Here is a 25,129-nt window from a genome sequence, read left to right on the forward strand (position 1 = left end):
TTATAGATATTATTATGAAAATTACATATTGTATAACAGAATGTTTACCACTTACAAAGGCACTCAATTGTATTGTCCCTGTTCTTTGGGAGTTCCTGCTTTTTTTTCTCGACAAGCGAATGTATGGTGCGTTCTTTCAGATTCTTAATAGTCTAGCTGATACATGTATTAGTCAAATTTTAGATTGTGGTGCAATCAGAATGGTCAACTGTATGGAGAAGTGACCAAAAGAAAAGCTCTATAAAATGTATATTTAAACTGCATGTAGTAGTGAAATAATGTATACAAAGTAATGAGAATAGCGATCACACTCACCATTACATCTACCTTCAAGATTCCATACACCTGGTAATAATGCAACAGAATAGCTTATTTTTGGTAATAATCAAGTAAATCCACGGTCACAATTGATATGAACGATTACAAAAATTGATTCCCGTATGCTGCGTGAGGGCGTATTGCAAAACAGTTCTACTTCGTTGTTGTTTCGTCAACATATAACGTTGGAGACCATAGGCCATACCTCGTAATAAATTATATAACGACATTATGAAGAATCATATTACAGGTACTATGTCCCTTTTGCAGCCAACCTCAAATTCTGTAGAACTTTGCAGGAATTATGAATATGTCATGTATGTCCTATCTGTGAAATTTAAACGTTAGCAGTGTCCTCGTATTCAAATTATGCAAGGAAACCCGTTTACTTGCTAGACTTCACTGTCAGACACTATTGAGTGACTGACTGGCTTTTTTTCTTCTTTGGTAATATACATGAAAAGAGTTGTAAAGGGTACATGAGCATTTGTCTACACCAATAACCCACTTCTTGTGATGGCCAAGATTAAACTGATTGAATCTTTGCGCATCATAAAAGGTATGACCATTCGGTACAATTGTCTGAAAATCAAGACTATTACTTTTGGGCTCTATAGCCCTAAAGTCGATTTGACAACTAATATTCGTTATTTTCCCACTTGAAGACATTTTCAAGCCCCACCTTTTTTAGGGAAGTTTTAAATTAGTATTATCTATCAAATGCAGTTGGAATTTAACTTTTTCATTTTTTGGCCTGCAAATGGGACATAGTACCTTTAATGCAAATGTTAATTATCAGGACTCGTTTTGGCAAACCATGAAATCATGAAATTATCATATTTCATTCAAGTGCCATATTTCTTATTAACACTGTTAACAACTCTGTCTACAAGTTAAAGAACAGAAAGAGAAATGTTCGCAAAACACTGTTTAGATATTGTTTGAATTCAAATATGAAGTGTTAAAACCTTAACAAAACAAAAAAGAGTTTTCAAATGTTTTGAGAGAGCTCCAAAATTGAATACTTTTTAAATGAATGATTTGTCGAGTTGCCCTAACCGCTCCTCTCTCCCTACGCCAATGTGTATTTGTAATTATATTGGTAGATTTACCAATATTTGTACGAGGTATAATATGACTGCTTAGAGACTATCCTAAATGAGTTGTTATGTATAGTAAAAGTGCGTTACCTTCCCATCCTTCATCTCTCTCTCTCTCTCTCTCTCTCCCTCTCTCTCTCGTATTTGAAAAGTCTTTTTTTGTAAGTTTGTATTGTTATGGGGAGGGGAGACGATTCACTCGTGCAATGATAAGTTATTTATTGGTATATACATTTTCAGACAGGGATCTTTTGACCCAAAAGTCAACTTTCCTTGTAATCATATAGGCTCCCACACATATTTCCAATATGCCCCTATTGCAATTACGGTTACACGAGTGTACGCTACAAAAACGTTGTCTTAATTCTTTATTAACGTTTATTTCGTAATAAAATAGTAACATAACATAAGCAAATCATTTACGTTCTTTAATAAAAAGAAAACACGAGTACAGACTGCAAAGTTTGAACCTTGGTTATTTTTGTTAAGAGACAGATTGGACTAAAACTGAATCCTCTGCACATTTATTTTACTCTATATTTGCCATATCTACGTTTGGCCTCAGCAATATTTTCATTTTTTTATTTTTATTTTTAATAGGCCTAGTCTTGAATATAATATAATGATCTTTTGACAAATCAACGTCTGTTTGATTTCAATCATCAGTGTCAAAAGTAAATTAAAAGTTAATAGTAGTACTTCACATTAATAGTACATTATGAAAAAGAAGCAGTATCAAATACATTCAAAATTATATCAACATTTCTTTATCAAATCTTAATAGGTTTATAATAACAAAAAAATGCGATTTCCTTTTAACCTTTGCTATAATACACTTAAACATACATTTTCGCTATAAACAAGAAAGCGCTTATATCAAAACATTTTTAAAAATCGGAAGATATATAATTGCCTCATGAAAGGACTTATTTCACATTCAAATCTTACACATCAATAGAACATAAATCTTACACAAATAACACAAAAGGTAACTACAACATCAAATTTAAATTACACATATAAGTCAAATTATCAAATGAAGTTCAACCATTTCTTTGATAAGTCATACATGTATTTTACCTTCGTTTGTAACCTTTCCTTTCTGCTACATTATATTTCTATGCTTTCTCTGATTTCGCTTTCAAACACATCAATACAGAATCTCTTTGACCTTTTCTAGTTTTGTTGAGTTATAAAATAACTTTATGTACACTAAAGAACGTTATGACCAGCAATAAATTATACTGGCAATACATTTCTATATTTAGTCTTTGCTGAGCTATATACTTGAACACCTTGCATATGTAACTTGTGGATCCATTCTGTATAAATGGGATGTACAAATTGTAAAAAAAAAGTGATTCCTTCACATGAAATTTGTTGACAAGTAATCGACGTATTGCATAGAAAACATCGTAAAGCCATACAGTTACATTTTACCATCAAACATGTATTGACATAACCTTATATACCATGTCCTTCATAGTTATAATCAATACACACACGTACACGCGTGCACACGCACACATACACATGTATGATGGGTTGACCAAAGTTCGTGGAGATTTTACAAATATTAGGAAATGTGCTATTCGATCCATGATTTCTCATATTCTACACTAATTTATATAGTTCAATTATTACCGAATGGCCATCGACGTTTTTTACTACAAATTTGTTCAACTAGAAAATTTATTATCAAAGAATCCTGGAGATTTCGTGATCTCAAAATTCGATGTCTGATTGGAGTGCGCTGAAACTCAATAAAGAGTCATTAACAAAAACAAGACCTTAATAATAGTTTAGTTTTTAAAAAGCTATGCATCGCAGCCCGGGGCCGAATTGTACAATAAAACACAAAAGTATTTGTATGGTAAAAAGACCCAAAAAAAAGTGGATTCATAAAAATACAAGTACACAATCTTTATGAAAATTTAACAACACTAAATTGGAATACACTTGACAATAATAGAACAAAGAATGTAGCAATTATGATGTATAAGATTGTCTCAAAACAAGCTCCTGAGTATTTAGTAGAAAGGTTTATATTTGCTGACCATACATACAATACACGTTCAAGTCTGTATAATGTGAAAACAATAAGACCAAAGACTGAGACTATGAAAAGATCTTTTAAATATAGAGGGGCCTTAACATGCAATAACTTGCCACATGAAGTACAAGGTGCTAAATCGTTAAATATTTTTAAGGCAAAGCTGACGTAATACGAAATAAGTGTGTGGGGAGGGGCTAACTTATTAGTTTAAGAGAGCTTTGTTGTTGTTTGTTTTTAAGGTTTTATAGTTGTATACAATTTTTATCTCATAATTTCAACCTATTTATCATTGTTATTTATGTTATATTACTCCTACGCAATATGTTTTAAATGTCTATTCGTGTGCAATATGATCTTTGCAATACGTTATCAGTTTTTGTCTCTTTAAAAACAAAAACAATTATATATGTAGTATTTAACTGATCCATATTCATAATGCTCTTAAGTATTTATTATTATTCCATACTTCATTTTACTTCTACTTAATATGGAATACGCATTTTGTCTTAATTTCACAATTATTACACATTCTACATTATGTGTGTTCTCTTTTGTTTATTGTTTTAAAGTTTGATTATTTAATATTTAACATGAATACATAATATGTTTTTAACTTATTTATAATCTTGTTAAACTTCTTTTTGTTTTTACTTTATATATATATAAATATGCAAACAGATTATGATGATCATATATGTAACTTATTTAATTGTTTATCTTTTGGGTCTACCAATATAGTTTTAATTAAGTAAAGTGTTTTTTAGCTTAATTCCTATTATTGTCGTGTTATGGTTGTGAATCTGTCAGTGTTATATTACTTTTGATTATATGTCATGATTATGTTGTTTTTTATCGACACGGCCCTGATTGAAACCAGTCTGCGAACTGTTTCGGGCTTTTACCGTGTATAAATAAAATAAACTCAAACTCAACTCATGCAATTGTATATAACTCATGGGGGTTTAACACGTCAGAGTCTATTATTAAATGAAAAGTATTATTTACATGTATAGATGACGGTTCAGAGAGGGAGATATATTGAGACAGAGAGAGGGGGGAAAAGGCAAAGGGGGAACAGAGCGCAAGAGAAAGAGACAGAGAGAGCGATAGGGAGAGGGAGAGAGCGAAAGAGATATGAATTGTTGGAGAGGGGGAAGAAAAGGAGACACAGAGGAAAAGAGAGAGAGGAGAGAGAGAGAGAGCGAGAGAGGAGAGAGACATACAGAGCGGAAGGGTGATGAAAGAAGGAGAAGAAAGGGAATAGGTGGTCATCTACATACAATAATGCTATGTAATGACACTTACATTGGTCAACCTTGAGATTGTACTGATGAATATATGAGATCATAATTTCATTTTTCGGTTAATAGCTCCACCTTTAGATATTTTAAATATTACATTTTTTAATTTTTATTCTTCTTTTATTTCTACCAAATGATCTTGAACAAAAATATAAAAAATACATATACTGAATGCATATTTAATACATGTATTTCCGATATCCTGATTCAGCACTTTTGGCCGAATTTATAATGCTACTGTAGCTTAGTTGGCTCGGATGCGACCATCGTACAGCGTAAAAGATGTAGCTGCATTGTAGTATGGCTGCATAATCCGAACAAGGCTTATTTTCACATGTCCAGTGTAGACGCATACAATCCTTCATCCAAGTCATTGAGAGACAGGTAATTCTGCGAAAATCAAAAGAAAAGAAGGAACAAAAGCTGCAACGATAATTATTAGGTTTAGGGCTAGAATTTTGTTCATGATACCTATTGAACAGAACCGCGTTTAAAAATCGGAATAATACTAACGGGTACGTAATAAGGAAACTAAATTTTGCATTAGACATGTGAGAAGAAGGTAATTTGAGTATATCTTACATGAGTCTTTTCTAGAATCCTTTCCAAATTCTTGAGGATCTGATCAAAGTTACTCCGATTTGTAGCTTCCTTCTCCCAACAACCAGTCATTACCGCATACCTGAAAGATAAGAAAGAGACGATCCTTATTTAATAGAAATCTAATAGAACTACCTAAATGAATAATACAAAGACAAGTTCAAAGTTCGTATGCAACAGCAGTTTCGTTAGCATGGTTTCTTTATTTCATGTGCGAGCCCACTCCATGCACTCCGAGTCGTTTCACTCCAACGGGAGTGTTGAGACGTATCATTTTCAGATTAAGATTCAGATTCAAAGATAAGAGAGCAGAATCAAGTTCCATCATATAACTTATTGTTGAGAAACATATCCGCATTTGATAATCAACATAATTATGAAATTTAACAAGTTATTATAGCATCGAGTAAGTCAAGTAAATTATAACATTAACGAAACAATCTGTATTCGACAAAGTAAAGACTGATAGAAAGAGTGTGATTTACACTTCTTGTCCACAATGGCGAGGGCGTGGCATCTGGTAACCATTGGCAACTTCCTTTTGGACAGTGTCAAAGGTCATTTTAGGGTATGGCCTCGCACCTTTAAGAATCAAAGAAATATAACATTAAAACATTTATTTCCAATATACAAATAATTGACATGTAAAGCTATGGAGAAAAATTATATTGATCATATAATGTATATACAATTTTCCTCAACCCTTCATAGTACAAGCGGAATTAAGTGCAAATTGTTAGACTAACTGTCATTCATATCTGGGACATGTATTTGAATACGAATAATGCAATAAATTAAAAGACGCTAATATTATTGGTTGGTCATAAAGAGTGGAAAAAGTGGCTTGAATTCTTCGACTCTAAAATGCATCAAACAAGAATAAGTCGAGGTATATTTTGATTAGTGCAATTATTTATTTCACTTTTCTTCATAACACCATATGATACATGTGAAGTGGGGGAGTTCGTGGTATAGTGTCTCATTCTATTGACTCTAAATCTGAGGTTTAAAGGTTCGAATCCCAACTCGGCACTTACTTCCTTTGGCAAGATATTAATCAATATTTACCACTTTCCATCCACTCCACTCCACATGGCAATAATATTGCAAGGGTAATAATAATTGCAGGGCCCTGATGAAGAACAGCTGTAACGTTTAAAGGGCTTCTTACGTGAATGACTTCAAGGTCTTTAAGATGGTACACACAATTATATGCGATATAAACATTATTTTTTCACCTAATGTCACAATTTCCCACAAGACGATACCAAAAGACCAGCTATCTCCTTCTGTTGATTGTTCACCAGTAACCATGGTTTCAGGCGAACTCCATCTTGTTGGTTTCTGAGATGTTGGAAAGTATTACAAAAAGGGTTTAAAATTGTATTCACTTTAAAGTTAGAGTTAATAATAATTTATTCATGGCTTAAAACGAACCGTGATTAGCAGACAATGGCTTAATTGTTTACAATTTACAAGCAGATTTTAAAATACATCAGAAATAATATTGCATATGCCAAAAATGAAACAAACACCACGGTAAATAAAATTGCTGATAATCAGGGTGTATAAATATACCATTATGGGTTAACAATTTAAGGGGGAAATTACTTACGCGATAAATCATGAAACCCATAATTCAATGTTGACGTTTTAGTAGTTTCAAGATTTTCCAATATGTTCTGTCGATTAAATCATTATTAAAGATGTGCCATCCATATCTATTCTGATGATAATTATAATCATTAAATAAGGTGATAATACTCACACCTCTGCCGCTAAACAGTGATGAAGATAGCCCATAATCTGATAGCTTGCATTGATTTCTATCAGCTAGTAACACATTGTGAGCGCAGAGAGTTCCATGGATGATCTTTAAGAAATAAAACAAAAACATAATGATGAAAATAAAATAAATAAATAAATAAATAAAAACTGCAATTACAAAATCTGGATGTTATTTATTCACCTTTGATCATCACAACCATCCTCATACCATACTGGCTTACTCTCCTTCTATTCTTATCCTGTCTTCTTCCACTTTTGTTAATTATCATCCTTTTCGCACTTATCCCCGGCCTCAATGTTCTCACTCTCAACCACTCCTCCCCCTCCCCTACCCATCTCCTCTTCTTTGATGCATACGGCATCGAGACGACATCCCGTTGACTATTTGCCAAGCCAAGTTGAGTAGACTGCCTTTATCTATTTATCTCCTTCTCATGCAGGCCTACTTAATTTATCGTTATTTTTCTCCTCTGACCTTTCCCTTTCCCTTCCCCATTTTCCTTTGTTAATTCTCTTCTATTGCAAATCATGAAATAATGTTACCCTCTTCGATGCAAGATACTGCATCCCTTTTGCAATTTGCCAAGCCAGGTTGAGTAGACTACCTTCATCGATACGAACCCTCTTTGGTTTGAGATTGCCGTATGTGGGTTGAGACTGCACCCCTGTGGTCTGTAGATGGGTGAGTAGGGTACCCCCAGGGATAAACTCATACAGAATACCACCTATCATTCAATGGAAAACAATACTGAATCACATTGATATTTAACACTGTATTTTATCAGACATCATGTTATAGTATACGAAAAACATCTTGAATAATTATCAAATAAAATTGATTGTTCTTCCAAGACAATCTTGTTTTACTATTTGTATCGTTTCTGGTTATTCAGACGCGAAGCCTACTCAAAATGCTTTGCACCTCTAGGGATGATGGTAGCGTTGCAAATTATTAGAATTAAATGCTCATATGCATGAATATGTAAAGATTTTAGCGACAATCAAAAGCTTTGTAATTGCGGGAGGAAGTGTTCTTACCTTGTTCTTGACAATATCCGAGGCACTTGACAATATTAGGTAGATCCGGAAGCTCAGAAAGGACCTTGACAGCTTGAAGAACGTTGGTTGAATTGGTCACTTGATCTAAGAGAAGATACATCCTATATATAACTAGCACATTTGCTTTCAATTTCGCAGAGAGTGATTCGTTAAACTCAATCATGCAGTTGTCAATAAATAAGATTAAGGGAAAACTGTGTAGACAAGTGAATATAAATGAATATATTTACATTCATATTCATATTCATATTCATATTCATATTCATATTTTTTTCATACATAATTCATTTTTCAGAAAACTATACAAATAAAATTTGCACATAACAAAATTATTGAAATAAATTCTTAATTTCTGAGGAAATGTGGGGGATCCACTAAAAAGCAGTGCTTGTAGTTTGTGGATCCCCCAGAAAAAAATAAAAATTTAATGTTTCAGATTTTGCCTACGAAGAGTTAGAAAACACAAGACAATATTACAAAACAACATACAATGTACAAAACGAAACGAACAAGGGGAAGTAAAACAGATAAGAAGGAAAAGGGAAAAGGGGAAGAAGGAAGAAGAAGCAGGACAAATCATGACCGAAAAAAGGATAGTTATAAATGTTAATTTTGGGAAGGTAAGATCATAAGACCAAATAAATATTAAAATAATCGAGCAGATGATGAAGACCTATATGAAAAATTAAGATGATTACCAACCGTTATCAGATTATTCTTGTATATTAGTATAAGATTTGAGCAAAAATGTTTTTAGATTTTTCTTAAAGAATTTAGGGATAGACTATTTTTAATACCTTCACTTAGAGAATTCCAAAATCTAGGACCATCATACATAAAAGACTTCTTCGCTAATAATGTTCTAAAGAGTGGTAGGTGAAACTCGTTTGACCGTCTAGTTGGGTAATCATGAAATGACCTATTTAGGGGGAACATGGCATCAAATATATGTGGAAGGGTCTTTCTTGAATACTTATACATAAATTGTCCTAAGTGAAGTAGATACAGGTCATTTGTTTTTAATGGTCTGCCATTAACAAATAACTGGTCTGTGTGTGAGAGTGGAGCAGAATGGTAAATAATACGGAGAGACTTCTTTTGTAATAATAACAGTCTATTTAGTAGAGTTTGCTGCGTGTTGCCCCAAGTAAGTATCCCATAATTCAGATATGGTAAAATTAAAGATGAATAAAGCATGAGTAGGGATGATGTCGGAAAATGAAATTTAAGTTTATTTATTATGCCAATATTCCGTGAAATGATCTTACATGTATTATCTATATGGTATTTCCACGAAAGTTTGTTATCAACAGTTATGCCTAAAAATGTAATGAATGAAACAACTTCCAAGGGGGTATCGTCAAAAATGATATTCTTGGGCAGAGTGTCAATAGAATTACTAAATAACATATAAATAATATATATATATATATATATATATATATATATATATATATATATATATAAATATATAACTTCAAGCAACCACATTATAAGAATCAAGACTCATAGGCCCTTTCCTAGTCACTTACACTCTCCATTACCACTCCCCACAATACCATAGTAACCCTGATAGACAGTTGACCAAAGACCAATCAGTAGTATGATTAAGTCACCCATCCAACTTTGTTTCACTCTCCAAAACTTTCCTGATAGTATTTTTTTTCTAATCAGGAGACTTGAATTTTAACCATCAACCGGCGAACACATACTTCTTTAATCTCCATGCTAAACAATTTAATTGTATTGAGAGTTGCTGAACTCTGCCAAAAAATACATCTATTATATTCCTCATCTAAAAACCGATCCCCAAACATGACAATATATAAATATACTAAATAAAACAATTGAACTAAAAGTGAATAAATGAACTCTTAAGAATTTGTATTTCAACTGTCTTAATTAGTATTTTTATATTGCCATGATTATCTCAATTGAATCGTTTGATTTATATATATATATACATGGTTTACTTTTGAAGCGATGTGTTACTTTATACGCTTGTTTTGGTCACACTGAAATTCAACTTTATAGAAAGGTAAAGGCATTTCTATTTATGATGATAAATAAACGTCTCATTTTAGGCGATTAAGCGATTTGCTTGTCGGTCTTTTCAACTCATTATTTTGTTTAGGGAGTGGTTTGCAAAACCTCACCTGGAATCTGCCTGATAGCAACGTCTACTTGGCTCTGATTCGAGCGGAGTTCTCCCTTCCATACCCCGCCGAAGTCACCGCGTCCGATTGAACCGAGTCTCGTGAAGAACGTCACGTTTTCAGGAGCAATGATGGGAGAGTGGGATGTACCGAGTTTGAGAGATGTGTATGCTATAACAACAAAAATAAGATTATTATTAAAACGACTCTTATACTTGAAAAATCAAATACAAGCAATCTTTCATCCTCTCAAACAGGGATAAGGCTACCTTTGGATAATCTTTTCTAGATTTCTTTCAAATATAACACGAAAGTGAATGAGTATTTACCATAAACTTATAATTGTGTGTGTGTGTGTGTGTGTGTGTTGGAGATTTTTAAAATCGGTCGTAATTAGAGGTTAAATTTTAAACCTCTGTTAAGTTAGTAGGCCTAGCAACAATCTGAAAGAAAATAATTAAGCTTATCATTTTTCTTTTGGAATATATACTACTACTTTAATAAATTAATACACAGTAATGCCTTTGGTAGTTATGGTGTATTCTGCAGTTTGGGGCAAAATGATTATCATTTAGTATGATAGCGTGATTTATGAGACGTTTCTTTCTATTAAGATGTTTATTCCCATGTACAGAGCCATACATCTACCTGTTTGTGTTGTGGGTGAATTCCTCGTTTTAAACTCTTGACTGATTTTACACATTTTCTCACCTCTATCTCCGCTCTGAATCATCTCATACGCCATGTTGTCGTTTTCCTCATTGGATACATTTCTTCCTTCTCTGTAAAAAACAAAAACGTTGATGTTCCTCAATATGGCATTTACAAGTGATACCAAACTTATAAACGTTTTTCCCTAGCGAACTGTTTATTGTACAGCGCCATCTCATAGCCATCTCAAGTAACTAATTTCCAAATACTCGTATTAGAGCAGGGTTGCTCATTTTGTGTGTTAAAGTACACAGCTAATCATTTCCGTTTCCCAAATAATGATTTATAAACAACATATAACATTGAAGTGTTAAAAAACAATCTTAAGAAATATCTGTTTAATTTAGCTTATAATTGATTACCATAACCTTTCATGTCTGTACCTTTCCTATCGCACTTTGTATAAATGTATCATGTATGTATTTCATCTTTTGCACAAGCTGCGCCTTGAGCATTTGACTATGAAGTGGATTTGGCGCCTTATAAATCATATGTATTATTATTATTATTATTATACATATTTCTTATGTTGAACATTTCGAACTGCTAAATACTTACCCAGAAACAATTTTCTCCGACTTTTCGAAACCTGTAAAAAAAGAAGGAAAAAAAAAAGCAAATATCAAAATGTTGAAACATTTTCTACGCACAGCAGAGGTATATGGCACGTTTATCAACAAGGAAGTACAATTTAGCCTAAAGTAAATGGATCTCTCTCCTTAGGAAATTCATTCAGGAAAGTGATATATGTAATGATATGCAGGAAAAAATAACTTCGAGGTATATGGCACATATATCAACAAGGAAGTAAAATTTAGTCTAAAGTAAATGGATCTCTATCTGAGGAAATTCGTTCAGGAAAGCAATAGATGTTATGATGTGCAAGAAAAAATACTTTCGCTATCAACTTCCAGTATTATGTTTCTTTAATCTCTTTAAGCAATACCAAGTCAATATACTCATATGCTTTGGTAAGGCTCCATCCGCATTACAAAGACCCTCATAGAGGACTTACAGCCGTCATATTTTACACATACTTTCTAAACAGTCAGTTAAAACAATCATGAAATAAATAATTACATAGCTTTTATTTGTTCTGATTCCATCGTTCAACTATTATTCTAGTAGAGTTGATGAATATAGTCACCTAGTCTGGTCTCATGTCTCCTCAACATGATGAATTGAATGATGTTGATGATGACAGAAGCCACTAACAGGATGGCTAAGACAGCTATACCTGCAGAAGCTCCAGAACTCAGACCAGTTGGCACACAGGTGCATGGTGTGGGATCTGGATGGTGAGCAATGTTTCATACAAGCATTGCACACAATATACAAACCTATGATTAGTTTTCTATAACAACTCAGTGGTCGTATATGACACATGCTAACGGGACGATTGCTCCTGATCCATTTCATACACTAACCGAATTCATTGCTTCTACCCTAGACTAAATACTATACTTAATCCTAACATTTATCCTAAACCTAACCTAAAACCTAATCGCAACCGTAACTCCTACCCTGAACCTAACCTAAAGCCCAATCGCAGCCCTAACCCTAACCCTTACTCTAAATCTAACCTAAAACCCAATCGCAACCCTAACCCTTACTCTAAATCTAAATACTATACTTAATCCTAACAATTATGCTAAACCTAACCTAAAACCTAATCGCAACTGTAACTCCTACCCTAAATCTAACCTAGAACCCAATCGCAACCCTAATCCTAACCCTAACTCTAAATCTAAATACTATACTTAATCCTAACTCCTACCCTGAACCTAACCTAAAACCCAATCGGAACCCTAACCCTCACCCTTACTCTAAACCCTACACCAAACCCAATCGCAACCCTAACCGTATACTTTTGACGAAAAACAATACCAGGAAAATATTTCGCCGAAGCAAATGTAAGCTCCCATGCCAACAATATAACAAACAGGTATCTATAGATATATAACAACTTAAAGAATCAAATTTATACCCATTAACTGTAATTTAAAAAATATACACTAACCAACGTGTTTGAGCCATATAAAACGAAAACACCGAAAAATAAAATAATAATCAGTTCATTCTAAATATGAAATTTAAGATTTTAAAAGTCAGTTCACATTCTACCATCAGCAACCCTGATTCGTTCTATAGTAGTGTATTATTCAGATACTGAATCAAATAAATAATCGGGGGAATTCCCGATTGAATTCATTCCGATCAAAACAGGAACCTCCTGATGAAATTGAGGAACAATTTTTTGAAATGCGTGTTCACCTACTATATATGAGACTTCACTTCAATCAAAGCATAAACAGGACTTTGAACTCTGGTCTGTGTTCACAAATATACTGTAGGCATATATTTGCTGAAGTAATAGGGGAACAATATACATTGCTTGGATGAATACACATCCTTTGATATGATCTTTCTGATATTTGTTTATCACATATCATAATTTACATTGGCAAACTTTATTACTATTGCTTATTCATCAGGTGCTTAAAGTGCTGAAATTGCATGTTGTTAAGACCATACATACAGTTTTGGTTACACTCAATTTAAATTGCTTAATTATGATGTAATTTAAAGCTTGCATCCTCCCCACATCTATACTTCTTCCATTTAAGTTATATATAAGATGATAATAAGGAGAATGGACGGGTTTGTGAGACAAATTCAACATCAAATTTACTTCTTTGTGTTTAGTCATGATAAATATTTACCCCGTATGATCTTGTATATTATCTCATGAAGTCAATAATATGACATATAATAATAATAATAATAATAGCCTAATAGTCCACTCCAAATTTTATTAACACGCGCATACACCGAATAAAGCAATATCAAAAAAATTAAAGTCATACATTCAATTACTTCCCTTCTCTCACTAAAGTGTATTGTTCATCTATTCATCATTTCTTAGATTTGGAGAGATACAAATCGAAATAATAAACCTTGGTTTATTACCTTGAAACGTTAAAAAAGTAAGCTATTTTCTTGAAAGTCAAAAAAAGACGTGTTCTCCGCAAAGATGAACATGTTCTATTTAAACAAAATACAAATTAATAAAAATAAGAATAACACATTTGAAAGTTGTATCTTGAACAAAAATGTCTCCTCACCTGACGAACTTGTCGTAGTTCCTTTTGTTCTAATTGGTTCTAGTATTGTTAGAGCATAATACATAAATGTTAGAATTGTCATACTGTATATGAAGGATCTTTTTTTTTGGTGGTAATTATCAATTTCAAAGAGAAAACGAAGCATGTTAATTCTAAAGCTTGCAAAGTCCAGAACAACAAAAAATATTCATTGAGTATTATGTCTAAATGATTTAAATCAAAGGCTATTTATTTGGCACCTGCTGGTAAGTGTATATGGCGGCTGTAATATTACCAAAGAAAACCATCTTAGATATATTAATGCGTATTAAATATACCTCTACAGAGTGCCCCTACAACATAACTTGTATGTAAATAAATAATTTCTTTCTTATTCTTTACAAGTTACATAATGGGAAGTGAAATTACCGCATTCATTTTAGTTCCAAAGTTATGTTTTACATAGAAATGTACGGTTTTAATATAGATGTATGAAGAGTATGTAAAAAGGAAAAACATTATTTGACCAGATTTCTTGCGACACATGAAAAATGCTTATTTATTTAAAAGTGCAAGAAGGTGTGCGGTGAGGGATGGGTCTAAGAATTTAGTCCTTTTACCCTCCTGCACATATGTAAAGACAATACTTTGTTTACTGTGGGTAAGTAACAGTTGGATATGCAATATATTCTACTTAGAATGTTCGAGGACAAGGTAAATAAAGGTGATAGGCTACTGAAATCCACTGAAATGTGTTCACAAACACGACACGTTGAAGTGTCTTGTTTTTGTGGTCTAAAGTGAAAATCAATGTTTGTGGAAAAGTGAAATTATTTTGCATCAAATTCACATACACATATGTGCGTAAAGTATAGAACAAATATATATTATGAATATTTTGGAATAGTTCTTCTGGAATCCTCATAATACCCATGAATACTGAGTTACAGGACAGTTAGTGTCAATACTTCAAGTTTAAGCTAGTATACCTTTCAATTAAGTTTAGTGACATATGTTACAAATAGCACCTACTAATAGTCGCTTATGCTACGGTCACAAAGGTTCGTACGAATGCATCGTTCGTACGAACCTCCTTGTTTTTCCAAGGTCTTCTAGAATTTCCATTGTCTGAAAATCGTTCGTACGGCGTTCGTATCAGTTCGTAATGGCATTTTGGGCGCGTTCATGCTTGATTTTGACGGCCAGAATCAGGCATCTGTTACGCGTTTAGTTTAAAACACGATTGCGTTCATGCTCACTTTTGTAGAATCACCGAAAAACGGCGATCACGATCGCCGATCGTAAACTCACAAAAAGATGCGTTTACAATTTGTAAACGCGTTTAAATGGGGTCAACGCACTGACCTCTTAGTGGGTCTACGTAGCATGCGCACACAGGTTTGCAAATCCAGCTGAAGGCCACCCAAGGAGAATTGCCTGGAGAAGTGAGCATGAACAGTGCACCGTGGAACCGCGATTACGATGAACGTTTACGATGAGCGTTACAAATCGCTCGTTCTGCCTTCAAAATCAAGCATGAACGCGCCCTTTGTGACCCAGGCTTTACTTATAGTGGGAGGACATAACTATTAGTACATGAACATTTGCCAGATAAATATAATGCATGATGAATAATTATTAGAAGGAATACTGACAGTAGGTTCATGGACATGAAATATTGTAAACAGTTGCATGTACGTCAAAGGATGACAAAAGAAAGGAAGAAAACAGAAAATGCTGAAACGGCAGAGGACTGGAAATACCAATGATAGGGAATTTCTAAAATAAAGATAAATCAACTAAAATTATATAAAAGCAAAGAATAAGAAAATAAACACGATGTTTAATGAAACAATTTCATCGCTTATTTGAATCCAAATTTGTTAATGAATTTACTATAATTTGTTGGAAACTGACAATGAGCATTCGTGTAGATGGTAACGCACACCATTTTGTGTATTATTGAGAATAAATGAATGAATTAAATGATAATAGAACGGAAGAAAAAACGGTTGACATACCAGTCGTTTGAGGAGGGGTAGTTGTTCCTGTTTATGGTATGGGAAATGAGCAAAAAGAAAAAGAAAACAAATAAAATAGGGGATGTTAGATTAAATAGCTGTTGTATGGCACATTCACAATGTTACCCGGGAAAATATGACGTTATGTTCATGTACATTCCTTATGTCTGTAACTTTGTAACTGAGTTGTGCTACATGCCTACATTCTTGTCCATTACGTTTTCTACCTTTGTACCCACACTCAGAATGAAAGAAGAAAAAGTAGGGAAAAAATATATAAAAAGGACAGATATTCATGGCTACAAATCCTTATATTTTGACAACTCTAACGTATATTTCGAGGAGCTTTTGAGAGTTAATTCACTCTCCACTCCTTTGTGTTTCATTTACAACGGGAAACTAAAGATGTATACAACAGCCAACGCTTCTCACGCACGGGACCATTTCAGAACAATTCTCGACTGAAGCTCAAATACACTTAATACATGAATTGCTGAGGATTACTCTGAAAGCGCTCATACGGCTGTATGATTGCCAAAACAGGTTCTGTCAAGATCATTCGAAACACGAAAGCGAATATACCGTTATCAAATATCAATGATCTGAGCCCTGTATCATAAAGGGTCGCGATTACTCTGAATCAATCACAGCTTAATATTAATCGAAACTGTGTACTTAAGAAATATGAGAATGAGAATCAGCATGAGAATCTAACCATTCTCGTACTCGATAAAAAAAAATCATTGTACATTTGTAGATATCTTTGCAACAGCTCCGTCATACATATATTTTGCAGGTAAAAAGCAAAAAAGCATAACAAACAAGAAATAAGGGCATCTATACAGATAACCCGAGACAAACAAAAATTAACATGCTTCATATTTCATTTGAGGTTAAAATGTAAAATGCAGATTGTTGTATTTTTGTGGGATAATAGGTAATGCCAAGTAGCGACCGAAACATTTGCCACATGTTAACGTGGCTTTACAGTGGTCTTTAATACCACATGCAACATGCACCCACAGCGTCAAGAAATCAATTTCTTTCAAATGAATTATATTTTCCGCTCCTTACTTTGGATGCCCTCCTCTGCAGTCCTTTCGCTTTCACCATTCCCAGTACGTCTCCCTCTCTCTCTCTCTCTCTGTGACCACGCACCCCTCCCTCCCCTTTGCCCCCCCCCCCCCATATCACTCCCCTCTTCCTCTCTCTATCTCCCTCCTTCTGTCTGCCTCTTTCTCCCTCCACCAACTCTCCCTCTCTCTCTCTCTCTCCCTCTCTCCCTCTCTCATTCTCTCTCCCTCTTTGTTTCCCTCTGTCTCCCTCTTCTCCCTTTCTCCCTCTCTCTCTCTCTCTCTCCCTCTCTCTCTCTCTCTCTCTCTCTCTCTCTATTCCTCTCTTTCTCCATCCCCCATACATGTATGTGTGAGGGTGGGTACATGAGGGATGTACATAATACGTGTATATAATAAGATGATTTGTATTGCAACACCACCGTAAGATACTACACAAATATGAACAATTATCATCTGTAAGTGTCATGAGTAATGTACATGTATAATTCATTGTAATGGAGATCTATGTGCATTTAAATTCAAGCAATTAATTGTGTGTGGCTTCACCTACTACGGGTTTGAATTCAAATTCTGACTGCAAATTTGAAAATCTTGAACTCAACTTCATCATTATTTAGTGAACACTCAATGGGTAGATAAGAGGGGGGGGGGGGGGGGGGTCCTCGTTACCGCTCTCCATCTTGTCCAGTCTATATATCCATTTCCCTGTCAACATCTTCCTTAATTATATCCACCTCTTCCTATGTCTTTCTTTCTTTCTCCTTTCTCTCTGCTGTCCATCTAATCAGTTCATCTTCATCTTTCCTCTTCACCTGTCCATACCATCTCAGCTTGCTCTCTCTCTCTCTCTCTCTCTTATCTCCTCCCTTATCACAGTCACTTTTACTTCCTTTTTCACCTCATCATTTCGCCTCCTCTCCTTAACTCAGCATTAAACTCAGCATTAAATTTAGAGCTAAACAGAACATCACACTTTCTATTAAAACATGAGCATTGATTTAATTGAGAATTGGATGGTTCTTCTTCTTCTTCAGTAGCAGTACAGGCCACCGTCAGGTGTATTGTCGTATTGTTGAGGTGCAGTGCAGATGTGTGTACAATGTCTGATAATAGCTAGGTACAGTTGACTGAGTGCGAGTAAAAACAGCTACCATTTTAGCGGAGCTGGGTCTTTTGTACCTCTAGCTTGAAGGTGTTAGCAGAGGTACAATTAACGGTGTTCTGAGGGAGGCAGTTCCAGAGTCTTATAGCATTCGGGAAGAAGCTCCTCTAGTAGACCAGCGTTCGGGCAAAAGGAACTACTATTTTCACGGAATGCCCTCTGAGCAGGGATGTAGATGGAGTGAGGGAAGTGTGTGGGATGTCTATCAACGAGTTGGTGATGCGATAGACCATCACCACCTTAGCCTGAGCCCTGCGTTCTTGTAATGATGGCCACTTGAGCTGCTTCAGCATGGCTGCTACGCTGCTTGTCCTGCGGTTGTCATTGAAGGTGAAGCGGACATATCGTCGTTGAACCACTTCAAGCTTCTTGATGTTTGCTTGCGTGCGAGGGTCCCATGTGATGCTGGCATACTCCATGATTGGTTGAAGGAGAGTGTTGTAGCACAGCACTTTTACCTTTCTGGGACACGATCGGATATTCCTTTGAAGAAAGGCATGGGTGGAGTTGGCCTTTTTGGTGACAGTGTTGATGTGTAATTGGTTCCAGCTGAGGTTCTTCTGCAACTCGACACCTAGATACTTTGCTGTATTTTTGTCGTCTAGGGTCTGTCCGTGGATGGAGTAGGATTTGATTATGGGTTTGCGTTTATTGGTGACATTTCTGTGGGTTGAATTCCATCAGCCAATCACGCTCCCATCGTTGGAGTGAGTCAAGATCCTCTTGGAAAAGTAGTGCATCTTCCTCTGTCTTGATGTTGCTGTATAACATACAATCATCAGCGAAGAGCCTGGCTGTAGAGTTTGGGGAGAGGTACTCTGGCAGATCATTGATGAAGAGGAGAAACAGCATTGGGCCGATAACACTGCCTTGCGGCACGCCAGATGTTACTTGGCTGGTGTTGGAGATGGATCCTTCCAGTATGGCGGTGTGACCAAAGTTCGCGCGTGACCAAAGTTCGCTTTCTCAAAAAATCGGTAAGATTTCGAAATTCTGATATCACCAATGGAAAAAGGGTCTTAAAATTACCCAGAAACGAAATTTTCTTTAGAATTGGTTGCGAAATTGTGAAAATATTGACAAAAGATCGGCAAATTTTGCAGTTATTTGCGTCCGTTCCGAAAAATTATCAACTTACCGATAAGGGTCTGGAAATCTTTATTTTGAGATCAGAAATCCTGAAAATTGTAAGTCGAGTGGTACGAACTGATTGTACGATATCTTGCCTTGCAAATTATGATATTACCTTATTTTTGATGGATCGCTTTTTTTGATAAATCAACTGTAAACCACCGTGCGTGAAGTTAGGTCTCATTGTTTTTATGACTTTTTTAGATGCAGCGCGCGCGCACGATCGGACATCGAATATTTAGATCGCGATATCTCCGAAATCCTTCGACGGTAAATTTTTCTAGTTGAACCAATCTGTAGTAAAAAACTTTGCCGTCCATTTGGTAATAATTGAAATAAATAAAGTTGTGTAGAATGCGAGAAATCATAGATCGAATATCACATTTTGTAATATGTTCTAAAATGTCCGCGAACTTTGGTCACCCCTTCATACAACCTTCATGATCACCCCTCTCCCAGCACCAAGATAACACCAAACACAGCTTGGCATGTAATAACAAAACACAACAATAAAAAGGAAAAAATATGTGCAAAAACATGCTCAACTCTTACATCACATCACAGACATACATGTACAAATAATAAAGCAAAAGACATACATGTACAAATAATAAAGCAAAATTACTTACTGCTGGGGCCATATGGTACTGCTGCACTTAGTGTTGTATTTCCAAGGTAATTGCCAGCTATACACGTGTACTGTGTACCTTCCTCAGGATCTGAAACAGTGGCTTGGTTGCCTCCGTCCATAGATTCATATATGAGTGTGTCATCGGAGAATATGTAGTAGTTTCTTATGGCTGGTCTAGGTTGATTTTGGGCACTACATGACACTGTGATGCCTGTTCCCTGGGTTACATAGTATACAGTGACGGTGGTACCGGCATCAGATGGGGAGGCTGGATTGGTAGGAGAGAAATGAGAAGAAAAAACTAAGTCAGTCATAGCCCTCCAACAGTTTTAAAAGAAAGAGTGCGAATATTTTCATGAGTTGAAAGATTAACATTTCTATTCAACGAGGCGTCAGCCGAGTTGAATAAAATTAACGTTAATCTTTTAACGAATGAAAATATTCGCACCATTGAACGAATGAAAAACATTCATTATTTGTTTTATACAACATCGAAGAAGATCTAATAGAACGTTAATCAACAAATTATGCTTTACTCCTTATATTATTAAAGATAAATTAAAGTTGGAGTCAAGCCTTCTCGATTACATTCTGATTGCCTTCGCGTCAGATACACGCAGGGATACGCGCGCGCACGGCTGAGAGGTACGCAGTCTGCATTATAACCAAAAAAGCACGGCGCATATAACCAAAAATGCACGACCGTGCGATATAACATTTCGTCCTTGTTTTCACGAAGTGACGGTAGTGAGGAAAATCGTAACGCAAAGTGAATGCAATTTTTTTTCACTACCGTCACTTCGTGAAAACAGCGACGATTTATTGAATATCATGTGACCAACAATCCTCCAATCAAATGACAAGGATCCACGTAGGTGTTGTATAATGCCTTATAACTTGGTTTCAAATAACTATTTTTAGGCAAGGACGAACAAGTTGGATTAAAGATATGACCTTTCAAAGTCTCCTACTATTTTGTATATTTTGGCTATGACTATTCAAAACTTCAGACTAAGAAAATTTTGCATAAAAGCTTAACTGAATATATGTTATTCACACTGTTTATTATCTAATAAAAAATATAGTTGCTACACTAATTCAAATCTGTTATTAAGTACTCATGAATATAGTAGGTATCAGGACATCATTTTCATCCATGCAGCTTATATCCGAATATAAAACCATTGGTCTACTGACTGTGCTGTCTGTACATGACGTTACTTGTATTGTCCCAAACATGTCGAAAATGTGAACAATGAAAGTATTTGCCTTCTTTTGTCCAAAATTTAAATCATACTTACCATGAATAGTTAAATTTTTAGATTCCTGTCCATCCAGCTCTGTAAGCACATGTCCAGAGACTTGACAATCCAAGGTCTGTTCATAATTCTCTAGAGTTGCAGGAAACGTGAACACGCTCTTTGTGTTAGAGAAAGGTGCTGTAGCTGGTGGGTTTGATTCATATATCATGTTTCCATTTGTCCCATTAGTCTGTGCAACTCCATTGATGGTCCATGCAATAGTCTCTTGTGGTTTGCCTCCAATAGCATCACATGTAGCTACGTACATATCCTCATTGTTTGTCACAGCATCATCCAGAGTCACTGTCACATTTGATGGAGCTACAAGTAGGAAGAAACAATGGCAGAAGTCTTAACCCACTGACTACTGAATCATATCATTCCCATAGGCTTACATGTATACAAGGGGTTAATCAGCTTTATAATATTAACCTTTATTTCCATAACACACATTATAAAAGGTAATATTATTATGATGTAGCAAACTATCGATTATCTCAAGATGTTTATGTCATTGAATGAGTCCTCATTCAGCACACCTAATATTTCAAACATCAATGAATGCCTATCATCTACATGGGCAGTGGTGTAGAATGGGTCAAGCAATGGATGGACATTATTGGGATCGAGGAGGGGGTGGGGTCGGACGAATAAAACATTTGTTGATGGGTGTTGTTGGATAGAGCTTAGAAACGCTTAGAAACGTCTGTATAAAGCGCCCTATAAATGTAATTATTATTATTATTATTAGAGCTCTATCTTTATGCTTCATCCTATTATCCTGCCTCTCGTTCCTCTTCTCTCCTAGGACGCCTCCCCCCCCCGCCTCCCCCCACCCTTTCCCATTACAATATATTTTTTTAGGGAATATCGAGGGGTTGGGGGTGTCTAAATTCATGATTGCTTTTACAAAACATATTTAGATAAATGAAATGAAACAGAGGTATACATGTATATCAATATTCATTTTAGGCTAAACCTCATTCAATTGTTAATTGTTCAATGAATTTCAAATAGATTGACAGTTTATGCACAATCAGTAAACCACTTTCCCTTTTTTGTTATAACAAAGTGAATAATAATCTTTAGTTATCAATAGGCTTAGGGTTAAAATTATTGCTATCAGAATCATGTTACCATGGTCTTTACTATCTCTAAAGACGTGCCATTTGATTTCTTTACTTGTATGAGAACATAAATTCCTTGTCATTCCAAATACACAATTCATAAAATGCATGTAATGTATTAACCTTCTATCACTAGGGTTATAATATTGCCCCCGGGGTCTGTTGGAATAAGACATCTATACTCCCCGTCATCATCTACTTCTGCATTCTCAATGGTCATCACAGATTCAGTTGTTGAAAATGTAGTCACTTCAAAGTTATCGTATTTAGAATCAATACTAAAACGGTCTTGTCCACTATAGATAGTTGAAGAACTACCTCCAGTAATATCAACCCATTGAATTGTGTTTGCTATTCCACCATACACAGTACACGTGAGTGAAGTATCATTGCCAGCTGCTGCTCTGGGAGGACCTGATGCTACAGCCGTCTGACCACTGGTTGCTGAAAAGGAACAAAACTCTTGAAGAATATAGAAAATATAACATGTTTAAATGATACTATTCTTTTGAACTATCACTCTCTTAAAACTGAAATGAGTTGAAGACAAAATAAGATGTTAAAAACAATAAACAGTGATGAATATGAATTTTGAAAAATATAAAGAAAAAAAGAAAGAAAGAAAAAACCACAACATTATAATGGAACATGTTCATCATTAAATGGCAACAATTACAATCAAATTGATAGCAAGACCATGAGCCGACTAGTAGGCCTAATCATCTATCCATGAACAATGTTAGGGGAATTCGTGTCTAGAGGACTCCTATTGGAGTTTATACTTGCATCTGAAATCGTCTTTAATCAATGTATTCTAACAGCTGAGTGTTTAATTAAAGATTTATTTCAATTTGATATCATGTTTCAAAACAAAGCGGCATGTATTTTTATGAGAGGTGTATACCTCAATCACACCTCCAAATTGACTTCACGCCGACTCCAAACCAACCTGGTCCTCACCATTCAGAGTAAAATAATTTGTTGTTTGGTCTGATGCCGGTTTCGTTGGTGTGACTACGTTATTAGAAGACAGACATTGCAATTTATGTTCAATCTACTCCTGTAACGTCACCCAGAACTTCGAAAACGGTCATTTCAATTCATATTTCGAACTCTCATTTTGGGCTAAATAGACATGAAAGATTTTTCATAATATATGACTATAATAGAGAGCTCTTGGGTATTAATGTTTCGTAGCAACAGGGTTTGGTTTATATTACCAACCCCTTAATCAACCCCCCCCCCCCCCACCCCCTTACGTAATATCATAAGTATTTGATAAATATTTAAAATAAAAACCACTTACAATGAACGAGCAGAAGGACTGTAAAAACCTGTAATGCAGTCAAACCATCCATGCTAAACGGGTCGATTGTCGATATCTCCTTGAAAAGAGTTCTTGTCATTTTGTTTTGTTCTGATTGAGGAGAACGTCAGTTGAATCCTTTTGGCTTCAAGTCATTTCCAAATCTATTTTCCAAGACAGATCTTGGTTTAAAAGTAAAAAATATCTCAAAATGAATAAACGTGTTTCAAATTATATAGAACGGTTTACTTATTGCACCATACTTGTTGAAGATAGGGTACACAACTCAAAAACTTGCCGCACATGGCAACAATTAATGTAGGCAAAGTGGATTCCACCTATCAATATATACTTATGTATAGCAGGGGAATTAAATAGTAAGTAACCGGGGTTTTGGAGAATTTTTCTTTGTTAAACATAAGAAATATAGGATAACAAATTAGAAAGTTACGCAATTTTGACAAACTTAGCGGAAGACCATGACCATCATTGGAGAATTTAGTAACTCACTCCTCACGCGCCTATTTTATGAAAGTCGAATTCACGCCCGAGACTCGTTTGAATGATGAGTCGGAGAGTTATGGAAAAAAAAATGCCTTTACCGTTTACAGACGGAATTTAGTCACAAATGAAAGGAAACGAAAACGATTTACAAGGTCGAGCGCCGACCCCCCCCCCCCCCACTCAGTGTTATTTAGGGTACGCATATGCTCGTTCCCTCTTTTTGAAAGCACCCCCTATCTGCACCTGATACCAATAATCGAGTCAGCAAAGTACCGTAGCGGATTACCCAATGTGGTCGGTTAATATCAGAGCAGAATATTATACAAATAATGAATGGTTATGAGTTCAATAGTGCGAATATTTTCATGAGTTGAAAGATTAACATTCTATTCAACGAGGCGTCAGCCGAGTTGAATAGAATTCACGTTAATCTTTCAACGAATGAAAATATTCGCACCATTGAACGAATGAAAAACATTCATTATTTGTTTTATACAACATCGAAGAAGATCTAATAGAACTTTAATCAACAAATGATACTTTACTCCTTATATTAAAGATAAATTAAAGTTGGAGTCAAGCCTTCTCGATTACATTCAGATTGCCTTCGCGTACCGTCAGATACACGAAGGGATACGCGCGCGCACGGCTGAGAGGTACGCAGTCTGCATATAACC

The 25,129-nt window shown here is 35.1% G+C and overlaps 1 protein-coding gene across 1 annotated transcript; it reads right to left on the minus strand.

Moving 5' to 3' along the window:
* Nucleotides 1-4,973: 4,973 nt before the first annotated feature.
* LOC105443986 (tyrosine-protein kinase receptor Tie-1-like) lies at nucleotides 4,974-11,675 on the minus strand. The gene is made up of 10 exons (XM_030978824.1): nucleotides 11,648-11,675; nucleotides 11,090-11,160; nucleotides 10,379-10,549; nucleotides 8,202-8,306; nucleotides 7,707-7,888; nucleotides 7,144-7,248; nucleotides 6,614-6,719; nucleotides 5,861-5,957; nucleotides 5,358-5,457; nucleotides 4,974-5,165 (listed from the first exon to the last, which is right to left on the minus strand). The coding sequence occupies exons 2-10, from the start codon at nucleotides 11,121-11,123 to the stop codon at nucleotides 5,106-5,108; spliced, it is 960 nt and encodes a 319-aa protein (XP_030834684.1). The 5' UTR covers nucleotides 11,124-11,160; nucleotides 11,648-11,675; the 3' UTR covers nucleotides 4,974-5,105.
* Between the last annotated feature and the right edge of the window lie 13,454 nt (nucleotides 11,676-25,129).

The sequence above is a fragment of the Strongylocentrotus purpuratus genome, unplaced genomic scaffold (assembly GCF_000002235.5).
Source record: "Strongylocentrotus purpuratus isolate Spur 01 unplaced genomic scaffold, Spur_5.0 spur5_scaffold_1, whole genome shotgun sequence".
Classification (NCBI taxonomy): domain Eukaryota; kingdom Metazoa; phylum Echinodermata; class Echinoidea; order Camarodonta; family Strongylocentrotidae; genus Strongylocentrotus; species Strongylocentrotus purpuratus.